At 32.2% G+C, this 23,465-nt stretch overlaps 2 protein-coding genes across 4 annotated transcripts; one reads left to right on the forward strand and one right to left on the reverse strand.

Moving 5' to 3' along the window:
• Positions 1-10,933: 10,933 nt before the first annotated feature.
• LOC100790197 (protein DEHYDRATION-INDUCED 19 homolog 3) lies at positions 10,934-13,897 on the forward strand. Of its 2 annotated transcripts, XM_003536004.5 has the most exons (5): positions 10,934-11,201; positions 11,844-11,986; positions 12,445-12,522; positions 12,784-13,034; positions 13,558-13,897. In XM_003536004.5, the coding sequence occupies exons 1-5, from the start codon at positions 11,123-11,125 to the stop codon at positions 13,664-13,666; spliced, it is 660 nt and encodes a 219-aa protein (XP_003536052.1). In that variant the 5' UTR covers positions 10,934-11,122; the 3' UTR covers positions 13,667-13,897. The 2 variants fall into 2 exon arrangements, with proteins under 2 accessions (XP_003536052.1, XP_003536054.1); XM_003536006.5 differs by lacking the exon at positions 12,445-12,522 and having other exon boundaries at positions 10,954-11,201; positions 12,790-13,034.
• A 1,181-nt stretch (positions 13,898-15,078) lies between these two features.
• On the reverse strand, positions 15,079-19,151 carry LOC100791422 (remodeling and spacing factor 1). Of its 2 annotated transcripts, none has more exons than XM_014763177.2 (4): positions 18,940-19,151; positions 16,805-18,295; positions 15,840-16,722; positions 15,079-15,449 (listed from the first exon to the last, which is right to left on the reverse strand). In XM_014763177.2, exons 2-4 carry the CDS (start codon positions 18,293-18,295, stop codon positions 15,193-15,195), a joined length of 2,631 nt encoding a protein of 876 aa, XP_014618663.2. In that variant the 5' UTR covers positions 18,940-19,151; the 3' UTR covers positions 15,079-15,192. The 2 variants fall into 2 exon arrangements, with proteins under 2 accessions (XP_014618663.2, XP_040861673.1); XM_041005739.1 differs by lacking the exon at positions 18,940-19,151 and adding an exon at positions 18,698-18,888.
• Between the last annotated feature and the right edge of the window lie 4,314 nt (positions 19,152-23,465).

A 23,465-nucleotide genomic window follows, 5' to 3' on the forward strand; every position in this document is an offset into this window, starting at 1 on the left:
TGAAGGAATGCCGACGAGTAGTCCGCCCTGCTAGACGGTGCTTGTGGGAGAGACTTAAGTCACCTGGATTGTTGACTGTGCATTGGGGATGTGATTCCCCTTAGGTGCACTTAGGCAATGTGTGAACTAAGTGTTATTCACCTTGGGAGCATTTGATACGAGCCTCCAGTTGATCGTAGTCAACCTTTAGCTTTCTCGGCTCCTCCTCGTGGCATTGCTCCATCTCCGTAATGCGGTTTTGGAGTTGCTGAAGAGTATCTGTGTTTGTCATGGCTGTTAGTGGAGAGTTGGAGCCTTCGAAAGGGGTCTTGCATTTGAGGCCAGACCAAGTGCTAACCATGGATGAACAAGAGAGAGTTGACGAGAGACTGTGAAGCATGTTTTATCATGGCCCTACGGTGGGCGTCAAATGTACTTACCAAAATCCAGAGCTGGTACACGTCAAGGTGGACGTGGCTATGGTGAGCTCCCAAACTTCACACATGGACTTTGAGAGGTACCTTTTTTAGGAGGATAGGAGAGGGGACCTGCAAAACAAAGGATTTTGACGCTCAAGTAAGTATATGAGTTAGGAGATAAAATATGTATATGCATAAATGTAAGCTCAAGTGAGCGATCAAGAGAGATGTGCACAGGTGTGTTTGCTTGTGTGTTGGAGTGTGTGGGATTTGTTAAGGGTTTGATGGAACTTGATATTTATAGGAGAGGAATGGAGTTATGGGTCCTTGCTTGTAGGGGTTGTTATAGCCTTTGCAAATAATTCCTTGCTTATAGATAATAGCTGGTAGCTTATAGATAATGTTATAGATAACATGTAGATTAAAGATAATTGCTAGTATATAAATGTACCTTATAGATAATGTGTGGCTTTGTAGATAATTGAATACCTGCCAAGAGATAAGAAGATTCAAATATATTTAAATAACAAGAGTTTGGAGATAACTTGTCAGTTAGGGAGCCTGATTGCGAAGGATCGAGTGTTCGTGCTCTTGTTTTAGGGCTGACGTGGAGGGTTGACACTTGTCTCAAAATATCATGTAGGACGCCATGTGAATTTTGTGGACCTTGGACAGTACAATTATTTTACCTATTTTTTGTAAAATTGAATAATAAAGGAAAGGAATGTTTCAATAGATAACATCAAGGTTAGCTTGGAAAAAAGAAGGTTGCTTGGAGAGAGAAACAAGTCAATCAGTAAAAAAATTGATGATTTTTTTTTTTTTTTGTATTAATGGGTGTTTTCTTTTAGGAAGAGAGAAATAGGTCAACCAATAGAAAACAGGTTAGTCACAGGAAGAGAGAAAAAGGAGCTGTGATAATTAGTTGATAAGGGAAAGAGAATTATGGAATGCGAGAAGTAATTTGTTTCAAGAAGGACACAATTGAAAGAATGCTTGCAAATTTAACAGGAAAACAGTGGAATAATTAATTTTGTTTGTTGGAGTGCAAGATCATTAAATTGACTATTATAAAGGAATACGGGGAGTATGTTATTAGGTACAAGATTTAATTTACCTAATTTATTAACATCAAGAAAAATAATTAATTTAGTTTATATTAATAAATTTTTCTTAAATTTATATATTTTTTAAAAATTATCTTTATCTTTTCTAATTGTTTGATAATATATTCTCTCTTTTATGCATGCTACTAATTAATGATGATGAAAATATTTAACATGCCAAATTGATTTTAAAAAATAAGAATACACTATTGTTTTAATCTCTTAAACGCATAGAATTTTTATATTATTACTTAAAAATTGAAATTAAGGAAATTTTAAATAAATTCTTAAAAGTGCAATCTATCAATTACATTATTGTCAAATTCAAACAAAAATTATGACTTAAACGATAATATATGTTTCGGAATCAAAATAACAATACATTTTTAAGTTAAGAGATTTAGATGAAACAATTAAAAATTTCAAAAACTTATGAAAAAAATTTAGGTTGCATTTGTTGCCTATAATGATAGACGACAAAAATAATAGTACATGATAAATACATGAGTTATAGAATAATTTTTTTATCATATATATTGTGTGATTAACAATAGATAATACAAGTCAAATAATATAAAATTTAATAAAATATCTCTTTTAATATTGATTAGCTTGACATAATTTATACTAATATTATGTTCTATGAGAATTCAACAAAATATATACAAGTTAGTTAGTCAATAATGTAAATTCAAAATACATGACATGATAAGGTTGCTACATCTAATACATAATGTGAATTCAAAACACATGACATGATAAAATTAATGTAACTCATCAATAATGTGAATTCGAAATAAATGATATAACAAAATTCTTGTTACTAGTAGATAATGAGAATTTAAAATACATGACATATGACATGATATGATTATTGTAGCTAACATATAATGCTTGAGAAAAAAGAGAGATGAGAGTATGTGTTTTTTTAATACTATGTACACTAGTCAAAAAATTGTCTCATGTTTTTCCAAGTAACAAGAAATTAAGTTTTTGTCTTATTCTCATATGATTATTTTTTGCTTATTCTCATGGATTCAAATATAAATAAAAATAACTAAATATAAATAAAAATAACTAATTTTATGTTGATTAAGAAAGTCATGTAACATCATTTAATATCATTAATTTCAATTAAAAAATACCTTTTAAAATATTCTTCGTTATAACTTCATTACATGAATAAAAAAATAATTGAAAATAGAATTACAATTGATGATGTTTCATGAATGATATATATTTTTCTTATATTTTTTTATCTATTTTAATTTATCATTCTTTTTGTTTATAAATATTTAAAAAATAATCTATAATTAAAAACAATATTATATTATAATTTAAATTATTATTATAAATTTAAAATATAATTCATATATTAAAACATAAATTAAATTTTAATTATATAAAATAACTATTTATGTTATAAAATACAGGTTTTTACACATGCGAATCGTGATAACAACAACTAACAATTCCGTTCTACGATGTATGTCGTTTTTGGACAATTAGTTATTAGCTATTCGGTCGGTTGTCCCGATTTACCATGTTGGGGTTGACGGTTCAAGAATGAGAAAAAAAAAAAAGAGGGAAAGTAAAAGAGGTTAGATGCAAGTATTTTAAAAGATGCCTTATTACTTGTACAGTACAATATTAAGACCAGTTCTTTTCAAAAATTTGTTCTTTTGATAAAAAATATTAAGACCAGTTCTTTGTAACAAAAAAAATTGCTATTATGTTTCCCTACTATACAAGGGCCTCATAATAAAATTATGATTTATGGTTGGTGTGATTTTTCTATCCGTATGAATGAATGCTAAAAAAAAATCCTGGATTTATGGTGTAATTATCTGTATTATTAAAAGCAAGACAAATAAAATAAAATAAATATAATGAATGTAGCTGATTTCATTTCGTCTATTTTTTATTTATTTAAAGTATACAATCAAGCTTAAGCCTCTCTTGTTAATTAATTAATTAATAAACAAACAATTTTATAGTATTTTACTCTCTTGCATTTATTTTAACGGCAATGAGACAAACCCAAGAATCTTAGATGGTAAAACGCTTCTAACAAGTTTTAGGGATTTGCTTTGGGTACTAGCAGAATTGCTGGTATACCTAGAAAATAATGTGAAGTAGCAAAAATGTCTTTCACTTAAAATTTAAAAAACTCATCCTCCCTCTTTCTCATTTCGTTAGTACGCAGCGCCTCCATCTTCTTTCTTCTCTGTTTCTGCTTCTCCTTGTGTCGTCGCAGTTCATGTCACCTATTGTGCCACCAATGACCGCCAACGCCATCATATTTGTCTTCTCCTCTAGTTGCCGTAAGTTTCTTTCTATTGTGTTTGTGCGTTTATTGCAGGAATTGAGGGAGATTGGAATCTGCATAATGCATATGGATTGATAATTCATGTGCCTTATACTGATCACCAATTTGTATGCCTTATACGAATTATACAATCCATAAATTAATTTTAATTTTTTTTAAAATTTGAAAGAATTTTTTTTATAATTTATTTAAAATTTTTAAAAAATTTGTGGTAAATAAATATTGTTGTATATTTCTTGTATTTTTATTTAATTAATTATATTTGTTTTTTGAAGTTGATTTTTAATTAAGAAGTTAAGTAATTTGTTTATTTAAATATATATATATATATATATATATATATATTATTGTCATTTAATTTAAAAAAAGTATAAGTAAATTACAATTTGTTATATTTGATATTTTAATTACATAGTTATTGTAATTTTTAATTAAGAAGTTAAGTAATTTTTTTATATTAGATACTTTAAAAAGTATTTTATAAATTTGTTAGATATGATAAATTCCAAATGTTTATTAGTATATTTGACAATTTAGTTTAACAAGAAAATGTAAATTTGTAATTGACAATTTAGTATAAATTTGTTAGATATGATATAGTGGTATATATATTATTACAAATATTTATATAAATAGTGTTTGGAAGTATAAAATTTAAATATTTCCATTAGTAAAAAAAATTAAAGCTATTGTCATAGTAATTTGTTGAAAAATGAAATAGTGATTTGTTAGAAATAAAAACCAAAATTGTAGTTATATTTTGGTCATTACTTTAAGTTTACTAGAATTAGTGTTGTCAACTCTATATATTTGAAAAAAGAAATTCTATATGCATTTATGAATATATTAAAGTAATAAAAAAGTTATTCAACAAATAATAAAAATTTTATTTATGAATTATTAAATAGGGATTGATTAAAGTATTGTTTGAACGCTTACATAAATTGTTATGATTGTTTTAATGTGCAAATTATGGTTAGAATCAGAGGTTTGGGTCAGACTTTAGGCAGAGTTATAGGAAGAGCCCTAGGGAGAGAGGTCAGTCGTGATGCGAATGAAGCCCCTTAGTGGCAAAGGCCCACAACATTCGCACACAGGCAACGGGAAACTGCACCTGTTGCTGAGGATGTTCATGTGGATCATGCAGATGACAAGATCCATCAACAAACTGAAGAAGCAGTTGTTGATGATGTGGCGAATGATGTCGAGGGTTTTCCAAGCGGGCCCCACGACACATTAGTGTTGCAAGACTATGTTTATCATGTGGCAGCAAAAGTTTGGAATGAAGAGGTATTTATATTTTTAAATAAATCTTATTTTCGTAAGTAATTGTTATTATTGTTGAAATGATTTAAATTATCATTTTCAGGAACATCTTGAGATGAAATTATCCTCCTATGGAAGGAAGGTTGAGAAATTTGGTAGGCTTGCTCCAGAGATCAAAGGCTTAGTGGCTCTCACAAGATGAAGTCCTTTGATCGCATGTTCGCTAAACACTGGTGATCGGGGACTTATGTCTGCTTTCATGGAGAGGTAGCATAAGGAAACCAATAGTTTCCATCTGTCGGTAGGAGAGGTGAATATCACCTTGGATGATGTGGTATCGCTGTTACATTTGCCCATTACAAGCGTGTTCCATAGCTTCGAGCCTTTTTATGTGGACGATGTTGTCTTCCTCTTAGTCGAATTACTTGAAGTAAGTGTTGAAGAGGAAAAAGCTTAGACAGTATAATGCCATGGGGCATATGTTCGACTATCCTGACTGCGAGACATATATTGGAGCAAATGTGACGTAGCACAGTGGACTTTAGCAGCTCGAGTGTATTTGTTGCATCTGCTTGGTTGCACACTATTTGCTAACAAGAATGCCACACACGTTCATGAGGTATTCTTGGACGTATTTCGTGACCTAATGTAGAATGGAAGCTACGCATGGAGAGAGTTGCTGCATTGATGCATATGTATGAGAATTTGAATGATGCGTCAAAGAGCACGGCCAGACAACTTACAGGATATATCACACTTTTATAGGTAATTTGATTTATTTTTTAATTTTTTTAGTTCTTTACTCTATATTAAGAATTGTGTTGAATTTATTTGTTTTTAAAATATATGCAGTGTTGGATCTATGAGCACTTTTCTTCTGTTGGTTCTGTTATTGCTGTTGATGATTATGATGAGAGGAAACCATGTGTCTGTTGTTGGAAGTTTGGGAAGACATTATCAATATCGATGTATCATAAGCATTTGGATAGATTGACATTCGATGCTATGTGTTGGATTCCATATGATGACCATCGTGCATTCATGGAGTTTGAGGTTATCTCTTTATTTTTTGGACATATCATATAGGGTCCATCTATTGTCCTACACCGGCCAGAAAGGGTTGTACAATAGTTTGGGTATGTACAGATCATTCCTCCATACCCTGTTGGTCCTTCTCTATGTATAGAAGACATTGATGATAGATGGATTCAGTTTTCTGAATACATTGCACCGGTCGGTTAGATATTTATAGCACCCTACCAGTGTTCACAAACTACATGGAGTGGTTCTACTTGATATCTCATCCTTTCATGAGTCTGACACAGCCTGGGGATCCTCCTAAACATTCGCTCGTGCAACACGATGACACGTTTTTTGAACCAAATGTTGCTCAGCACCCGGTGACGGCAATGGCTATGGATGAAGCACCTAAAGATGCACCCGCTGATGTGAACATTCATTAACCCTTAACTTTTTTTCCTTTTTTTTGATAATGTCCTAAGAGGCTTGCCAAGCAATAGCTGAAAGGTTGAAAAGGCTTCTCAGCCAAAGGATAGTGATTGAAGGAACAGAAGCATACACTATCACCAAAGAATGCCTAAGGATCGCAAGAGGTGTCACTGTACAATGGAATGTCTACGTTCGATCAAGACGAAGGTGGCGTATGAAAGACGCATGAAGAGTTTTGCGATTTTTTAGGTTTTGTATGATTTATGTATGCAATATGACTGAACAATGTTTATTATTTAATATTATTTGATAAGTTTTTTAATTAATTTTATTTAAGTTGTATTTGAATTTAAAAGTAATCACCAATTTACATTATTATGTTAATCCTTTAATAACCCTAATTAGTGAAACCAACTTAATTATTCAAGTAACACTAAACCCTGGTTAGTGGATTGACTTTGACATAAACACACTAAGACATACTCCTACTAAATACCGTTTGAAATTTTAGTGAAATACATAATTATATCAACGTCGAAGGAAACACAGGTATATTATCGTATTACATGATAACCGCACAAATAACTAAATGTTCAATCTTCACCTAAATCAACAAAGTTTTTGTTCAACCTTGACAAATTTGTATACCGTTGCATTCTACTAATATATGGTGTGGGTCATTGCTTTGCCTGATGATGATAATGTGTAGACCATAACAATGCTACTAGCGGTAACGAACAACGGTCTCTTAGAAATACCTGTTACATAAGCATATACACATTGAAAATATCAAAACATATTTTTTTTACAATAATTACACAAACAGGATGATCATGCATTTACCTGAACAAAATGATTGTCATACACATGACCGATACATATGATGCAATGCATGAAAGAATCTATTGGTGGTTAACTTCTAAGAGGGAAAATGTCATGCTTTGTTGGAGTGAAAGAGAAACAAGGATCACATTATACCTTGATGCAATGACATATCCCATGTCGGTTATATTCATCCACTTGTCCATGGTAGTCTGCATGTAACAGTGAACAAATTGAATTTATTTAAAGCAAATTTAATTGAACAAAACATAACAATAAAGTTATATATCATGGATAATCCATCAACAAGTAGGAACCGCTTTAATTCCTCAAATTTGTCTACGCCACCAACCAAGTTCATATACTAATTAGACTATTTTGTAAGTTCTTTAAGCAAATGGTTGTGCACCAATGACCATAAATCTTCACCCATACCTAATATGGCAGCAATTGCACGATATCCACAATTACTATCAGCTTTCACATCAACAATGTTTACAATGGAATCATGAATGCATGGATGAAATTGATCCAACATCGGCATGGTCCTTCTTTGAATTGGTTGCTCAGATGATGATGCGTTACGTTTGAATGAAGAATTACTATTCTGCACAAAATGTAATGCATCAACATACTCCCAATAAGATGGATCACGCTTTGTTGATCTTTGTTGCTTGGTCATCGGTTTCTTTTAGGCACCTTTTGTTTTCACCTTTTCTGGAGGAGCACGCATAGAGTTTAGATCAGGGTAAGCAATTTCCCAAAGTTTACTATTCAAAGTAACTTTGCCACAAACATCAAGCTCTTCAAATCACTTGGATATGGTATCCATCTCTTCGTTTATGCTCACTTGGAGCTCAGATAACACTTGGTCTGAAAAACTTAGCCTCCGCCAAAACATATGGATTGTCTCAAGTGGTCTGGTACCAACAACATATTTGGATAGCTCACATGCACATGGAAGACTGTGAGTAATTCTCATCACCCATCCATAACGAGAAAGGTTTTTGCCAGCATAATGTATAGCTCAAACTCAGCAGCAATCTGATTTAATACAATGCCAAGTAGTCTCTTGTATAAGGTAACTTTAAAAACATGTCCAACCACATGTATACTTGTCTCAAAAGATGCCTTAATTTTAGTGTGTTGTAGCGTGATCATGTTGTTTATGGCTTTCCAAACACTACATAGGTCTCCAAGGCTATTTTGAAGTAGTTTCTTTAAGGCCCAATGAGCAGACTCAACCCTGCATATGAAATACACAACCAGGTAAAGAAACATAATTTTTTTAATCCATTCAATCGTAAACCCTGACAACTACAAAAATTTATAATTTTTATACATGTTAGTTGTTGTGTTTCCTAAGTGCATTACCTTATTTGTCCAGGATTTAACAAATCTTTCTTTGTGAGGAATCACCCATGTTTGGTTCACATAGTCAACAAACATTGCCCATGGTGAATAAGCAATTTCAAACTTCTTAAGGCACTCATCGAACTGTTGCTTAGAAGGACAATCCACCAAACTCCCCCAAGCTTCCATGACATAATCTCATGCATTTTTTTTTACCAACAATGGTTTTACACTTTGTCTTCATATTCTTATCAATGTGAAACCGACACAACAAATTGGTAGCCTCAGGGAATACAATTTTCATTGCATACATCAGTGCTAGATCTATGTCAATAACAATAACTGCAGGGAGTGCATCACGTCTAAGGAAAAGATCTTGAAACCGTTGTAGAGTCCAAACAACATTATTCAGACATTCTCCCTCCAAATAGGCAAAAGCAGCAGAAAATGTCATCCTTATTAGTGTCACACCAACAATATCAAGTAACGGTAGCCTTTACCTGTTCGTTTTGTAGGTGCTGTCTATCAAAAAAACCAAATTACAAACATTCGTTAATTTGACTGCATCAAAATGACTCTAAAATATGTCACATACAACATTTTCATCCTTCAATCTATGTCAATGAATATACTGATCCCGTTCAAGAAGTTTCATTAGTTATTGCATTTTAGTATTACTGCCTCTTATGGAAGAACGGTAAGCATTTTTTGCATTGTATATTTGCTTGATTGTTGTATAACTATTGATATTGTGCTTCTTCAATGTTAAAAGAATATTTCTTGGTTTCACCATTGACTTTGTCATATCAATAACAATGATCTTCTCATCCTTAGTTAGTCGATCAACATATGGATGCCCAACTAATAACTTCGTCAATTCATGATTGTGACTCCCACAAATTAACTTCACCATCAATCATTCGCCTCCCACAACTGGTTTTGCATGCAGCTTAAAGAAACACCCACATTTTCTATTATTGATACATGTTCTTACCAAATCTTTCTTCTTGGCCTTATACTGACTACTCCTTTCACAACCAATTAAAACAAACGAGGGTCTTCCTCTAATATCATTATTTGTTTGACCTCATAATCACTGTCACAAATCCAATTTCATAAGCAACAGATCGAGCCTAATGCAGAACATCATCACAGGTAGCAAACACCTACAATGCAATCCATACAAGTTTAGTCTTCAAGGGACATTCATTTAATTATGTTAATAACAATAAATCATATTAATACTTGAAAAGTATTGAACGCATCAGAACAATCAACATATTCTTCATTAACCCTTTACACTATCATACATCCACTAATCTTTGTCTATCTTAACAAAACATTCAAAAATTTCAATGACAAACAAAAAACCCCTAACCACACCATAATCATACAATCATATAATTTTCGCATTTTTTACCGCATTATTAATATAATACATTAAATTAAAAATGAAAAAAATTATGTATAAATTCTTTTCACATTAATATCGCTTTCAAACTATACACACTACAACTATCAAATGAATATTCTAACTATATCTATTTAAAAGTTTTTTAATTATCAATTCTAATTTTTTTCTAATTAAACAATAAAATAAATTTATAAAAACAACAAATAAATTTAAAATAAAATTACGGATTGATAATTCATATGAGGCTTACGGATTTTCAATCAATTTGTATGCTTCTTATGAATTGGTTGTCAATTCGTATGCTTCTTACGGATTATTAATCCATAAGAAGTAAACGGATTAACAATCTGTGAGTTATATAAAACTTATGAATTACAAATCCGTAAATTTTATATAACTTACGGATTATTAATCCGTAACTATTACGTGAAAAAAATCAAATCAAGAACTTATTTTCGTCGTTAATGGTCAAACCAACCATCGCGACAATCACCACTTGGCGATGAATCATTGTAAACAATGCACCAATGAACAAAAAACTCTCACGACAATGAAGATCAAGGAAAAAAATAAGGTTCCGTTGAACAACTTATAACAAAAAGATAAAATGAGGATTTTTAAAAATTATTGGGTTATGCTGGTGCCCATACAACTCCCCGAGTTTTAGTGCAATCCATCGTAGAGCTTGCTGGACTTTCAAGTCTGAACTTTGGACCCTTCTTACCGCTGACGTGGTAAATGGAAGGAAAAAAAAAGTGAGATTAAATTAAAAGAAACGAACAGAAAATGAAAAAAAGAAAATAAAAAAAATGGGGATATAAATGAAAGGAGGAAAATGCAGTAGGATTTCTCTTTGCTCCTTCTGTCCTCCCCTCAGCGGCATCGTTGTATTGTTCTTACACATCTTTCTCTCTCTCACTTTCGGTTTCTAAACCAAAACCCTAATCGAGATCACAATCGGATCGTAAACAAACAGAGACCAGCCATGGACGGTGATTCCTCTTGGAGTGCTCGACTCTCTTCCGCTTCCAGGCGCTACCAATCCGCTCTTCAATCTCGATCAGGTTCGCCTTCTCTACTTTCCCCCCAATTCAATTCATTTTTCACCTTTTCTTCGTTTTCTCCTTCTCCTATTCAGGATGAGGTTCCTGTGACAAAAAAAAAAGCATTTTTTTTACAACTTGCGAGGGTGTGGGGGTTGGATTTTATGTTTCGATGTATATAAAGGGGGTAAAATAAGGGACCTAACGTGAAATTTTGATTTTCCGGAAAATTGTTCAGCGGATGGTTATTATTATTATTATTGTTGTTGTTGTTGATGATGATGATGGTAGTGGTGGTGGTGATTTTTATGGTTATTTGATGTGTTTGGATTATTGATACTGGGCATGGAAATGGGAATTTTATGAAATCAGAAGCATAATTATAATGATATTCTCTAAAAAGCGCAGCTCAAACTGCTTTTTTGGTGCCTCGTTTTCTATGCACGGGATTATTAATTATTAATATTATGATGGCAATGATAATTGGGGGGTTTGTGATGTGTGAAGATCTTGGTTAGCTATGTAACCTGGGATTAGAATTTATCTTAGTGATTTTAAATTGTGTGGATTTGCTGAAGAGGGCCTTTTTGGCCCCCTTGGGTTTGTTCTGGTTCTGGTGTTTGTTTATTTTCAAATATCTAATATTGATTTTCGTGAATTTAGACATGTTCATGGGTTTTGATGAAAATGATGGGGACGATGATATAAGAGAGGAGTTTCTCTGCCCATTTTGTTCTGAGTATTTTGATATCGTTGGATTATGCTGCCACATTGATGAAGAGCATCCAATGGAGGCAAAAAATGGGGTATGACTACTTTTCTTTTTCCTTTCTACCATTTTCATGCAATTTTTAAGGTTTTCTGGTATTTGCTGTCTGATCGATGCACCAATTTTGCATAGCCTTAAAGTTTTTGTTCATTTCTACATACCTTTCCTCTCTATTTCCTATGGGTAGAGTCAAACTTTTATTAACCAAGTGATTGAGCACAAGTGGTTAATGTGTTGAAATTAAGGTTGAATCATTCGGGTATTATCCGAGTTCGATCCTTGGCAGAAACAATTCTTGGTCGGACTTTACTTACCTCTGGACGAACTCCGGATTAGTCAGAACCTCTTTCCCTGAAAAACCGGAGGGTTAAGATAAAAAAAAAGAGTCAAATTTTTATTGAGAATAAAATTATGATGTTCATATTGGAAAAAAAAGTGATACATTTTTTTGTAAGTAAAACAATCGTTTTCTGATTGTAGCATTTCTGTTTGCAGGTATGTCCAGTTTGTGCATTGAGGGTGGGGGTTGATATGGTAGCACATATAACCCTACAACATGGGAGTATATTTAAGATATCCTTTTATTAGAAGTTAAATTTGGCTGTGCCAATTCTTAAATGGTTATTAGCAGCTTAGCACAACTTTTTACTTAATCGCAGGTTAACTGAGCATTTATTGAGTTTTCTTTTATTATATTATTATTATGGGACATGTTGCTGTTGCCAAAATGCATATTTTAAAAAAGGATAATCAAAATAAAATTGAAAACAACACAAAAAAAAATTACATTTAAACCCAACTTTTACTTGGCTGAATTTCTTAACCAGTGAATACATGCAGCGCAAAAGGAAATCACGGAAAGGTGGATCGTATTCAACACTATCTTTATTGAGGAAGGAACTACGAGAAGGAAATTTGCAATCCCTTTTTGGCGGATCTTCATGTATAGTGTCCTCATCTAATGCAGATCCACTGTTGTCATCATTTATATTGCCTTTAGCTAATGAACATGCCAGTTCTCAGCCTCACTTACACACTGAGACAAGATCATCTAAAAAATGCTTAGATGAGACTGTGTCAACAAGGTATTTCTGTTTCAGTTTTCTATTTCTTTTTTTTAAAAAAAATCACTTCCTCTTCATGGAATTCTTTGCAAGTATTCCTGTTTGGGTTGGTTACATACTGTTCCCATCTATTGTTTTTCATGCAAAATTACCTAGTTTATTATACTTGTATTAGAAGTTTAGAAATTGTTTGTTAATATTGTAAAATATTTTACAAGATTGAATTCACTGAGATGATTTTCTTCTTTCTTATCACTCCCATTTGTGCCAACCATGTGATGCTAGCATGTTTTATTTGTTTGAATTTATTTATTATTTATAGCTTCATGCCTATTCAATTGAACACTCTATTTGCTTTCTCTTAATCTTTTTTTTTTCATATTATTTTCTCATATGTTTCTATAAATTGTCACCTTCCCAATCAATCTAGTACTCTGTTGCAAAACAATGCTTGCTAAGGGCATAATATGCTATCAAGTAGCGTGGGTTTCATTGTCTTCCTAGCATCTCCTAGTTTCTAATGTGTTTCTACTATTTTCTGTAGAAATGTGGAGACATCAACCTTGTCAGTTAAGGATAAGGAGGAGAAGGAAAAAAGATGCGAGTTTGTTCAAGGGCTGTTGCTGTCCACCATACTTGATGACAATTTATAAAGGAAATTCATGGAGGTGGCTGCTTCAGTAGTGGGCGAATTCATATGCGGTACCTGCTATGTATGGTTTGCCTGATGAAATTGTCTATGTATTTGATCAGAGTGGAATAATAAGTAGTAGAAAATGAATGTAATTTATGTTATATGTGAACTGATGTTTTTAGTTCAAGAGTTTCATCATCTCCTTTAATCTCAGATCATAAAGCTTAAATGAAAAAAAATCCTTTCCTGACCCGTATTCCCATTATGCTTGAAACTTTTTCTATTTCTTTTTGGGTGATTCTTCAAAGTCACAAGAAACAGCAGCGTGCCTCTTCTTCGGACATACCGCAGGCAAATGTGCCAGCAATATCATGCGTTTCCTTTCTATCAAACAAAATAAGATAAATAGTCATTTGCAATAGAAATTTCAGAATTATAGATAAATTAAGATTATTAATTAATATTATATTTATTATTATTATTGTATTTATTTTAACTTATGTTTGTTTTTTTATTTTTTTTAAGTGTTTGTTGTAATGCTATGTTTTATCAATTAAAAAAGAAAAGATAAAGATTAAATTATATTTTAGATAAATAATTATTTTTGTCCTTAAATGTCTAAAGCGCTAATAAATTCATTCTTTAGAATATGTTAGGTGTAGATTTTTTCATTAACAGTAACATATGAAAATTAACCAATAGATGAATTTTATATATATATATTTCTTTTTTATTTCCAGGGACAAACTTCTCAGCGATAGTGCACATCCAAACACAAAAATAACTATTTATTCAACAAAATATTTAAAGAATTTGAATATAATGACCGACACACAAGGCACAAAATCTGCGCGCCGCTAGTATAACGATAAAAAAATAAAATAGGAAGTAACGCTTAAGTATAGGTAATATTTTTTCCTGTGGGGTGACATGAAAGCAGTTATATATATTTGGACAGTTTGAAAGGAAATCGTGTAAATTAAGGAAAAATAATCCACTTCTGCAGTCGAGACCAACAAAAAGGCTTCAGCCAGTGTGTAAACACAATGTCTGAACCAGAATTAGTTTCTTTTAGCTAGCTAAGGTGCATGTTAAATAATTTTTAGTATCGGTTTCTTTCACCTATCTAAGAGGCCGTTTCCTCTTAACCTTCAAATACAGTTAGTTATGGTTCTCACTTAGTTAAATAAGCAGACGGAATGTGAATAGAAGACGAATTACAAATAATTTTTAACAAGATTCAAAATTTAAAAACATATAATATATATAGCTTATTTCGTATATTTGTTTAACCAAACACGTGTAAATGATTTCCATTTTAATTTTTTCACATTTCCATTTTTCATTCAACCAAGCAAGACTCTGAAGGGTATATTGTTGACCAGTCGTATCAATTAAACAAATAAAATGTTAGAAGCAGCAGCCTTTCTGTTTAGTGAAATCATATTCATATGATGATATGTATAAACAAGTAAATGAAATGTTCTTGTCTTTCTGAACTAACAAAAAAGGTGTGTCTTTGGACACATTACAATGATTTTATCCCTAAAGACCTAATCGTAACCACTGTGACGAAACTCTTGTGTCCAAAACCCTCTTCACCACATCTCCTACAAAAGAATCAAAGCAAGATGAGCAGCAACCTTTAATCAGACTCGTTTGCCCACTAGCTATTAGCTCCATATGCGGACAGGCAGATGGAGGAGGCACAGTGCAAACTTCACTCTTCAGGTGCTCAAGATCACAAGCTGCTAGTATGGTGTGCATAGAACTCCTTGCGATATCCTTGATAGTATTGTGGCCTGAATAAAAAAGATAAAAGGCATTTTGAATTTTTTTTATGACTGCAGTAAAATGAGCAAAAAACACTTCAATGGAACCATGATGCAATTTCCCTATTAGATATCATGTTGGAAAATTATTCCAAGGCTTGATTAGAAAAGGATTAACGCACAGGTACCTCTACGAAGGTTCTCTTCACAGACAAGAAAGCCTGTCCTCAATTTTTGTAATGATCCGGGCCTTGTGGTTTCATAGACATGTACCGTGTCTCTAAAGGTTGGGGAAGGACCCACTTTATGTGTTTTGAGTCCCAAATGTCGCAAAAATCCCTCCCTCCCCGTATGATGAATGAAAAAAGAAGTGGTAGAAAAAACAAAATCTGTAACTGGTAGAAGAAAAACAATACTTACCTAAATCAATATTTTGAGACAAGTTCTTCAAGTGGCTTTTAACCATTGACTGCAATTGCTCCTTTGCAATGTGAAAGTTACTTTCTTCTCTGATAGCAGGGGATAAGCCACTATCAGGAACAATGTTTGATCTACTGAACTGATGAGCTAGTTCACAATCTGGTACTGGGGTTGTCCCCATAAGTCCAGGCCATAATGCCCCATTCTGCATTAATGGAGAGGAATTGTTGCATAATCTCTCGTCAAAAAATGTGTGGTATGATGTTCCCACATCCTGTGTCCTTGCATGCAGGGTGGCAGTTCCCCTACTTTGATCAATTTGAGAGCTATATAAGTTACTAGTTGAACTGGTAGCTGAAACACCATTGGTTCTGCCAGGTGAAGAAGCCATCCTATCTATTGAAAGTAGTTGTTGAATCTGACGGTGTATCCAGCGTCTCTCTGATAAAGTTGGTGCCCCTCCAGATACGGGAGAAGCTCCTTCAACACTTCTGCCACTAAATCTTGAAGAAGGAAGATGCCCAAAACCTTGATTAAAAGCCGCACGGGGTGATGAAATCAAGTTGAGGTCTATACTTTCTCGTACATGTAGAGCAGGGGGTGGTCTAATAGGATGGCTCTGGACCGATACCCTTGGATCAGCCACACCTTCTTGAACTTGGGAGCTTGAAGATCCCAAAGCAACTGGTCTACATCCATCACAATACCAATTACCTTCAGGAACTTCCCGCCCCAAACCAACACAATATGTGTGTGCAGGGGAATCACAGATATCACAGAGTAGCATGAGGCCATCATCTCCACCTTGATGACACTCTGAACACATAACATATTCATATGGATCAATATAGCTCCTTAGTTCTTCTTCAGAGGGCTGATAAACCTGCACATGAAATCAAAATGTATTATTCATTAGGAGGCAATAAATTGAAGAAAATGCAAAAGCTGAGGAATAATTCAAATACCTGGTCACGTTCTGGAACTTGTATCACCACTTCTCTTAAATCAATCCCTGTCGTTGACCGTGCAGGCTTGCTGATTGTTTTGAATCTCTGTTTACACAAAGGGCAGCGAGATTCCACCTTTGCCCACTCCATAATGCAAGCAAAACAAAAGAAGTGAGTGCAACAATTTAGTACTCCCCTTACTCTTCTTTTATCTTCTTCAGATAGACAAATTCCACATGTTTGCTTTCCCTTCTCACTTTTTAAATCCTCCACCTTTTCCTTACCCTTTCTTCCCTGAGGTTCTTCTATCTTTTCCTTACCCTTCCGAGCTGGAGGCTTGCGCTGTCGATGTTGATCCTCATGGACACCAGCCTCTTTATTTATTGGATGGGATGAACTCCTCAAGTTATTTCTCAAATTTCCACACAATCTCTTGGCTTCTCTCACCTGTTCTCTCTCTTCTTCAGATATGGTAAACTCAAAATCAGATGATCCAGAAGATGCATAATCTGAATCTGAAAGAAGCACCCTTCTTCTCTTCTGGCCCCGCTTTCTCCCAGTCGTTGTCCCGATGGTTGTGCCATTATCCATAAAATTATCCTCATCTTCACACTTTTCTTTCTTCCTTAACCTCCCATTCTTTCTTCTTTTGTTTCCCAAGGGTTTCTTTGATGCTCTAGAACTCCGCCTTTTCCGACCCCTGGTAGAAACCACAGAGGCCCTTTTCTTCTGCAAAACCTTCTTCTCCATTTTCACGCCCTCGTTTTTCTTGTTTCTCCCCCCCATTTCTTCCTCATCTGAATATTCTTCTTCCTCTGGCAAAAATTCATCATCCTCATCATCATATTCAAAATCTTCATCCTCTCCATCTCTATCTCCCTCCGGTTCTTCTTCCTCAGCTCCACTTCTCTCCACCTTCTCCTCCTCCTCTTCCTCCACCTGTTTCTCCTCTTCTTCCTCCTCCTCCTCTTCTTCCAATTGTTCTGCACGTATTTTCCTTCCCCTCTTTGGGGAGATTTTACCTGCACGTTTTTTCTTACCACAAACACCATTTTTGGCCTTTGACCTTTTGAAATTCCTCGCTTCTTGACTTTCCTCCTCCTCCTCCTCCTCTTTGTATTCTTCCTCGTCCTCGTCCTCTTCCTCTTCGTCTTCAAACTCTTCCTCCTCCTCCTCCTCCTCTTCTACGTCTTCTTCTTCTGCATATGTAATCCTTCCCCTCCTGTGTGAGCTTTTACTGCCATTTTTCCGCCGACCAGCAATGCCCTTTTTTGACTTGGATCTATTGATACTCCTCACTCTTCGAAATTGCTCCTCCTCTTCTTCCATAAAACTATCAAAACCCTCCTCTGATGCGCATCCATCTAAGGAGGAGCAGTAATAGTCAGATGCCTCTCTACCTTCATCTGAAACCACATAGTCCTCATCCGAATCATCAGAACCTCCCTCCTTTGACCGAACCCTTTTCCTGAAATTGCGTTTGCCGCTAAACCTTCCTCCCCTAACCATCTGCTCTCACACACAAATAGATAACAAAAAGAAAGCAATATATTAGAACCCCATTCAAGTCAAGGGCCAAAAAAAAAAATTTAAAACCTTCACAAACAACAAAATAATATCAAATCATATATATTGTTATAAATTGCGTGATTCTTCTACAAAGGTTTCCCCTTTCCAACTCAACCCTAAAAGGGGTATAGCAAAGAGGTAGGGAAATAGCAGCATTCATAAATTACCCCACCACGGATCTGATTCACCAATAAACCAAAAAATAACAGGGACGAAATTAACTACAAGAGATCCCACAATATGTTCCCTCATAAATTGACCAGGATTGTGCCAGACACGCAAAACCGTGCCGATCAATAGAAACATGGAAAAAATAATCAATAATTATTAGGCATCATTTACCTTCAGCAGGTAGAGAGAAAAAAACCTTCCCTGCAGAAGAGTAAAATTAAGGAGAGAAAAAAGGAAAAGAAAATCACATGAATCAAACCCGCAGCAATAATTGAAAAGATAAAGACCCAATTAGATATTTATTGGAATTGAAACGCGAGAAGAGGTAGAGTTGAAGTGGAATCTTCTAAGGAAAAGAAAAAAGAACTAGGGGCAAATAGAGAAAGGGACGGAGAAGATAAGGATTGTGATACCTGCGAGAGGAGGAACAAAGCAACCGCAAACGATTGATTAGCTTCTCGAATTCCAGATTATGTTTCTTTCCTCCGCAACTCAGGTTTTTGCCTTGTTTTTGTTTCTTTGCTTTTCCCCTTCTTTTTAATTTAAAATTGTTAAATAATATTTTATTTTATTTTTGCATTGAGATACAGTATTTTTCATTCGTAAGAACGTTCAAATGGCGTCCGCATCTCTGCGACCTGGTGGAGGTTTCTATTCAAATTACTAAAATACCATTCTAACTTATATGGACGTTAAAACTGTAACTTCGTTTTACGTCATCATTAATGCTTTTTTCCCTCCCTTTTCATACACGTAAGTTACCCAAAAAAATAAACACTAATAGTTGAACATATTAATCAAATCATATGCACGCGTATTACATGCATAAGGTAATCAATGGCTCAGATATCTTATTCTAAAGGATTTCAAAACTTTTAAAAATTTATATTAAAATAATTTATTAACTTCACGTGAACTTTTTAATATATAAGAGTTTTATGTATTATTTTTTTATTGTTGAATTTATAATTTTTTTGTCGATTAATTATTTATAAAATACATTTCTATTATTTAGGGTCTCTTTTTTAATTTTTACTCTGAATCTCAAAAATGTTGGAGACGAGATAAAAGAAAAAGACAATGATATGTTATTTTTGTTAAGAATATTTTTTAAAAATAAAAGAAATTAACTAAAATGAACATATCTATCATTTAATCATAAATTATAAATTACAACATATAATAGAAACATAATTAATTTTTATAATAACTATCTTTTTTAAAAGTAATTTAATTATCTTAAAACTATATTTGAGATAATTAATTAAATATATAATTTTTTCCAAGAAAATATAAAATCTTTTGTACTAATAATAACAATTGAACTCAACCTCAAATTAATTGATATCACAAATTTTCACCAAAAAACTTTATATCACAAATTGTATGTAGTTACCTGATTTGATTTGTGATTCGTTATTATTATTTTAAAAGAAAAAATATATCATATAACTCTAATTTCTTAAAGCTTACACTAGGAATAAGTCAAATTAAATGCAACACATCTGAAGACAAACACAGTATGATACAATCTAGAAATAATTTACTAGGATTCTGCCCAATGATAAGAGATTCTGGTAATTTATACAAGAGATCTTAAATTTAAATTTTATTGATACTATGGCAAACCAAAAGTAATAATAATAATTTATAATATCTGAACATTTGTATCAAGAAAAATAGTTCTAGACTAACTATTCAATCATAAGTTATTATAAGTTTGATGAATTTTATATAATTACATTAAAAGTCTTATAAATTATAATTTATGATTGAGTAATATTTTATAACTTTTTTATACTGAGAAGCATAATTATTAAACTTTATATATATATATATATATCATATATTTTATTAATATATTTTTTCCAATCAAATCATAATCATAACATATGGATATTTTAAAAAATATCAATTTAGTATTGAAGTCTATATAAAACAAAACAAAACATTACACGTAAATAATTTGGCATTAAAGTGCATTATTCAAGTTGACAATATTGCCCTGCTCCGGAGAGCAGTTGAACTGCATCTGACTTTGGAAAACCCAATGAACTGAATAGGCTCGTGCACGTCAACGTCGATCGTCGAACCAAGGTAAAATAGCGAGTTAGGCGTATTATTACAAAACGGCAGCGTTTTGCTTGAAAGATGAAGGACACGTGTAGGGTAGATAATAGGAGGCCAAAGAACAAATGGCCGTTTCGTTAACAACAATGGTAACATTATGACACCGCCCACCGCTTTGCCTAAACAAAGAGCCCCAGCCAGAATTACTGCGTTAGCTTTCTTCTTTTTTTTTTTTATAATTTACTGCAAATTTAAGGGAATTGAATCCCAGAAATTCATCAGAAATATGACAGACTTTAAGGTTAAAAAAATATTTATAAATTATTCACTAATAAAATTATCATATCAATAACTGAATAAAATTCTTTTTTTTAAGATATGAATATATTTTTGTTTTTATTATTTTATGTAAAATAGAGTCTAGCGTCCGCTCTATGAATCAGTTTCCGCAAGCTGCGCTAGCAACTAGCGTTTTGGCAGCATGCCCTCGTAGGAATAGGAGTTATTTTAGACACTGGACAATAATTTCACCACTAGGATTCCCAGCATTTCGATTAAAATTAGGTTTAAATATATTTTTATTTCATTTAAATTGTATTTTCTTTTAATTTAATTTATATAAAAAAATTATTCAACTTCATTTTTTTAAGTTTGTACTTTTCTAATTTTTATTATTATAAGATATTTTGTTTATTTTTAATGCTTATAAGTTTATGTTTTTTAATTTTAATTTTTAAAAACAAGAACTTATGGAAACTATAAAATAAAAAAAATTAAAATCTTAAAAGGATTATAATTAAAAAACGTACAAACTTATAACTTATAAGAATTTATAATAAGCAAAAAAAAAATTTACAAAAATCAAAACTGAAAAATTACTGACTTACGAAAACTAAACTTATGAATACCAAAAACGAAAAAACGTTAACTTGAACCAAAAATATCATGGTAATGCTATGTGCAAAAATTTAAAAATGGAGTATATGAAACGCACCTACACAGCTTTAAAAAAGTACATGGAACAGTACCTTTACTGTTTATGAGAAATAGTAATAGATCCTAGTCTAACACTTTCCTTTTATTGATTATTGCTGTTGTTTTATTATTTGACTCATGCTGATTCGAACATCAGTCTAATAATAACAGCAATGTTTAAAAAAATTAAAATTAGTAGTAATAATAATGTTGAAAGACCAAAATATCATTGGTACGAAGTTGACAGTAGACTCAATATTTTTAAATAGTCTCTCAAATCAAGTCTAATTAATAATTGAAAATTTGTGATTTGAGAGAAAAAAATTTATTAAATAGTCAGTTATATTTTTCGCAAAAATTAATCATATTTCACAATAATAAATAATAATAATATTGAACCACTATTTAAAAACAACATTTTTTACATCAAAATAACAAGTTATTTAAGAAGTTAGTTTCATATTATTTTGGAAAAGAACTCATAAAGAGTACATATGTTAACATTAAATTTAAGTTTATTTAAAAAAAGTTGTTCTTCTAAAAAAAAAGCTTATAAGATAACCTTACGCACACTTATGATCTTGGTTGGTGGTTCAAATGGGTGGGTTTGTTTCTCATTACATGCATGATAATATAGTCATTTTTGAATTTTTATTTTTTGTTTTAATTTGAATTTCTATGTAAAATTAATCAAAATGTTTCCACAAGTTACTAAAGTTTTTGGTTTCTCACATATCTCATCGTTTAAAGATAATCATATTCAAGACACAATAAATATCTCTTCTAGCAAAATGTCGAACCTTAATTTATCATGTTGTGAGAAATTAATCTCTTCCACTAAAGTTAACTCTCATTGATTGTTTTTTCAATTGAACTAAGGTCGATCATCAAGTTAAAAGTCTCAATTTATCACCTGAGAAATTACTCTCTTCCGCTAAAATTAACTCTCATTGATTGCTGTACCAAATGAACTAAGGTCAATCATAAAGTTAAAAGTCTTAATTTTATTTTAATCTCTTTGGTTAACCTTGACTCATCGTGTTGTAAGAGATATTTTTTCTCAACCTCTTATTTCTCTTTGTCTATATTTTCATATTTATTTCTTAAATTTATTTATTTTTTTAAAAAATATCATTAATTAAAAATGACCTTATATTACAATGTAAATTAATTATAATAAATCTAAAATATAATTTATATGTTTAAAAATGTTTAATTATTACATATTTTAATTGTAACACAATTTATATATTTTTGAATATTTATTTGTTTGTTGTAAAAATTATTTTTATAAATAATTTTTCCTATATATTACACAAACTAAAGTACTATCTAGTACACCATAAAAGTGAACAAAATAAATTCCATAAAAAATAACAAAATCAATCTATTTTTTTTACTATCAAATTAAGTATCTGTCAATATGATTTTAGCTATCAAAATCATAATATCTGGTGTTAAAATCTATATCACAACGTTGTAACTTTGATAGCTAAAACCATATTAGCTTATTTTATTACTTTTCTGAAGCACACAAATATAAAAGTTATGGATCATAAAAATTAAGTTCAATGTTATTTTTGGTTCATTATATTTTGTAATTATTATACTTTTAGTACATTAAGTTTTAAAAGTTTTATTTTAGTCCTTTATGTTTTCGAAATGTATTATTTTTATTCTTGTTTATTTTTTTGTTAGAAACCTTAGTATTTTGTTAATTTTTAAATTTTAAAATAGTTGTGGCATTGGAAGGGCCCCGAGAGAATCAGGACATTACTCTATAGGGTGGCCCATAATAGCTTGCTCACCAATGCTAATAGGGTCAGGAAAAGGATGGTTGTTGATCCTACCTGTCCTCTCTGCTTGGAGGAAGAAGATGTAAGTCATGCTTTAT

This window comes from Glycine max, chromosome 10 (genome assembly GCF_000004515.6).
Source record: "Glycine max cultivar Williams 82 chromosome 10, Glycine_max_v4.0, whole genome shotgun sequence".
NCBI classification, from domain to species: Eukaryota; Viridiplantae; Streptophyta; class Magnoliopsida; order Fabales; family Fabaceae; genus Glycine; species Glycine max.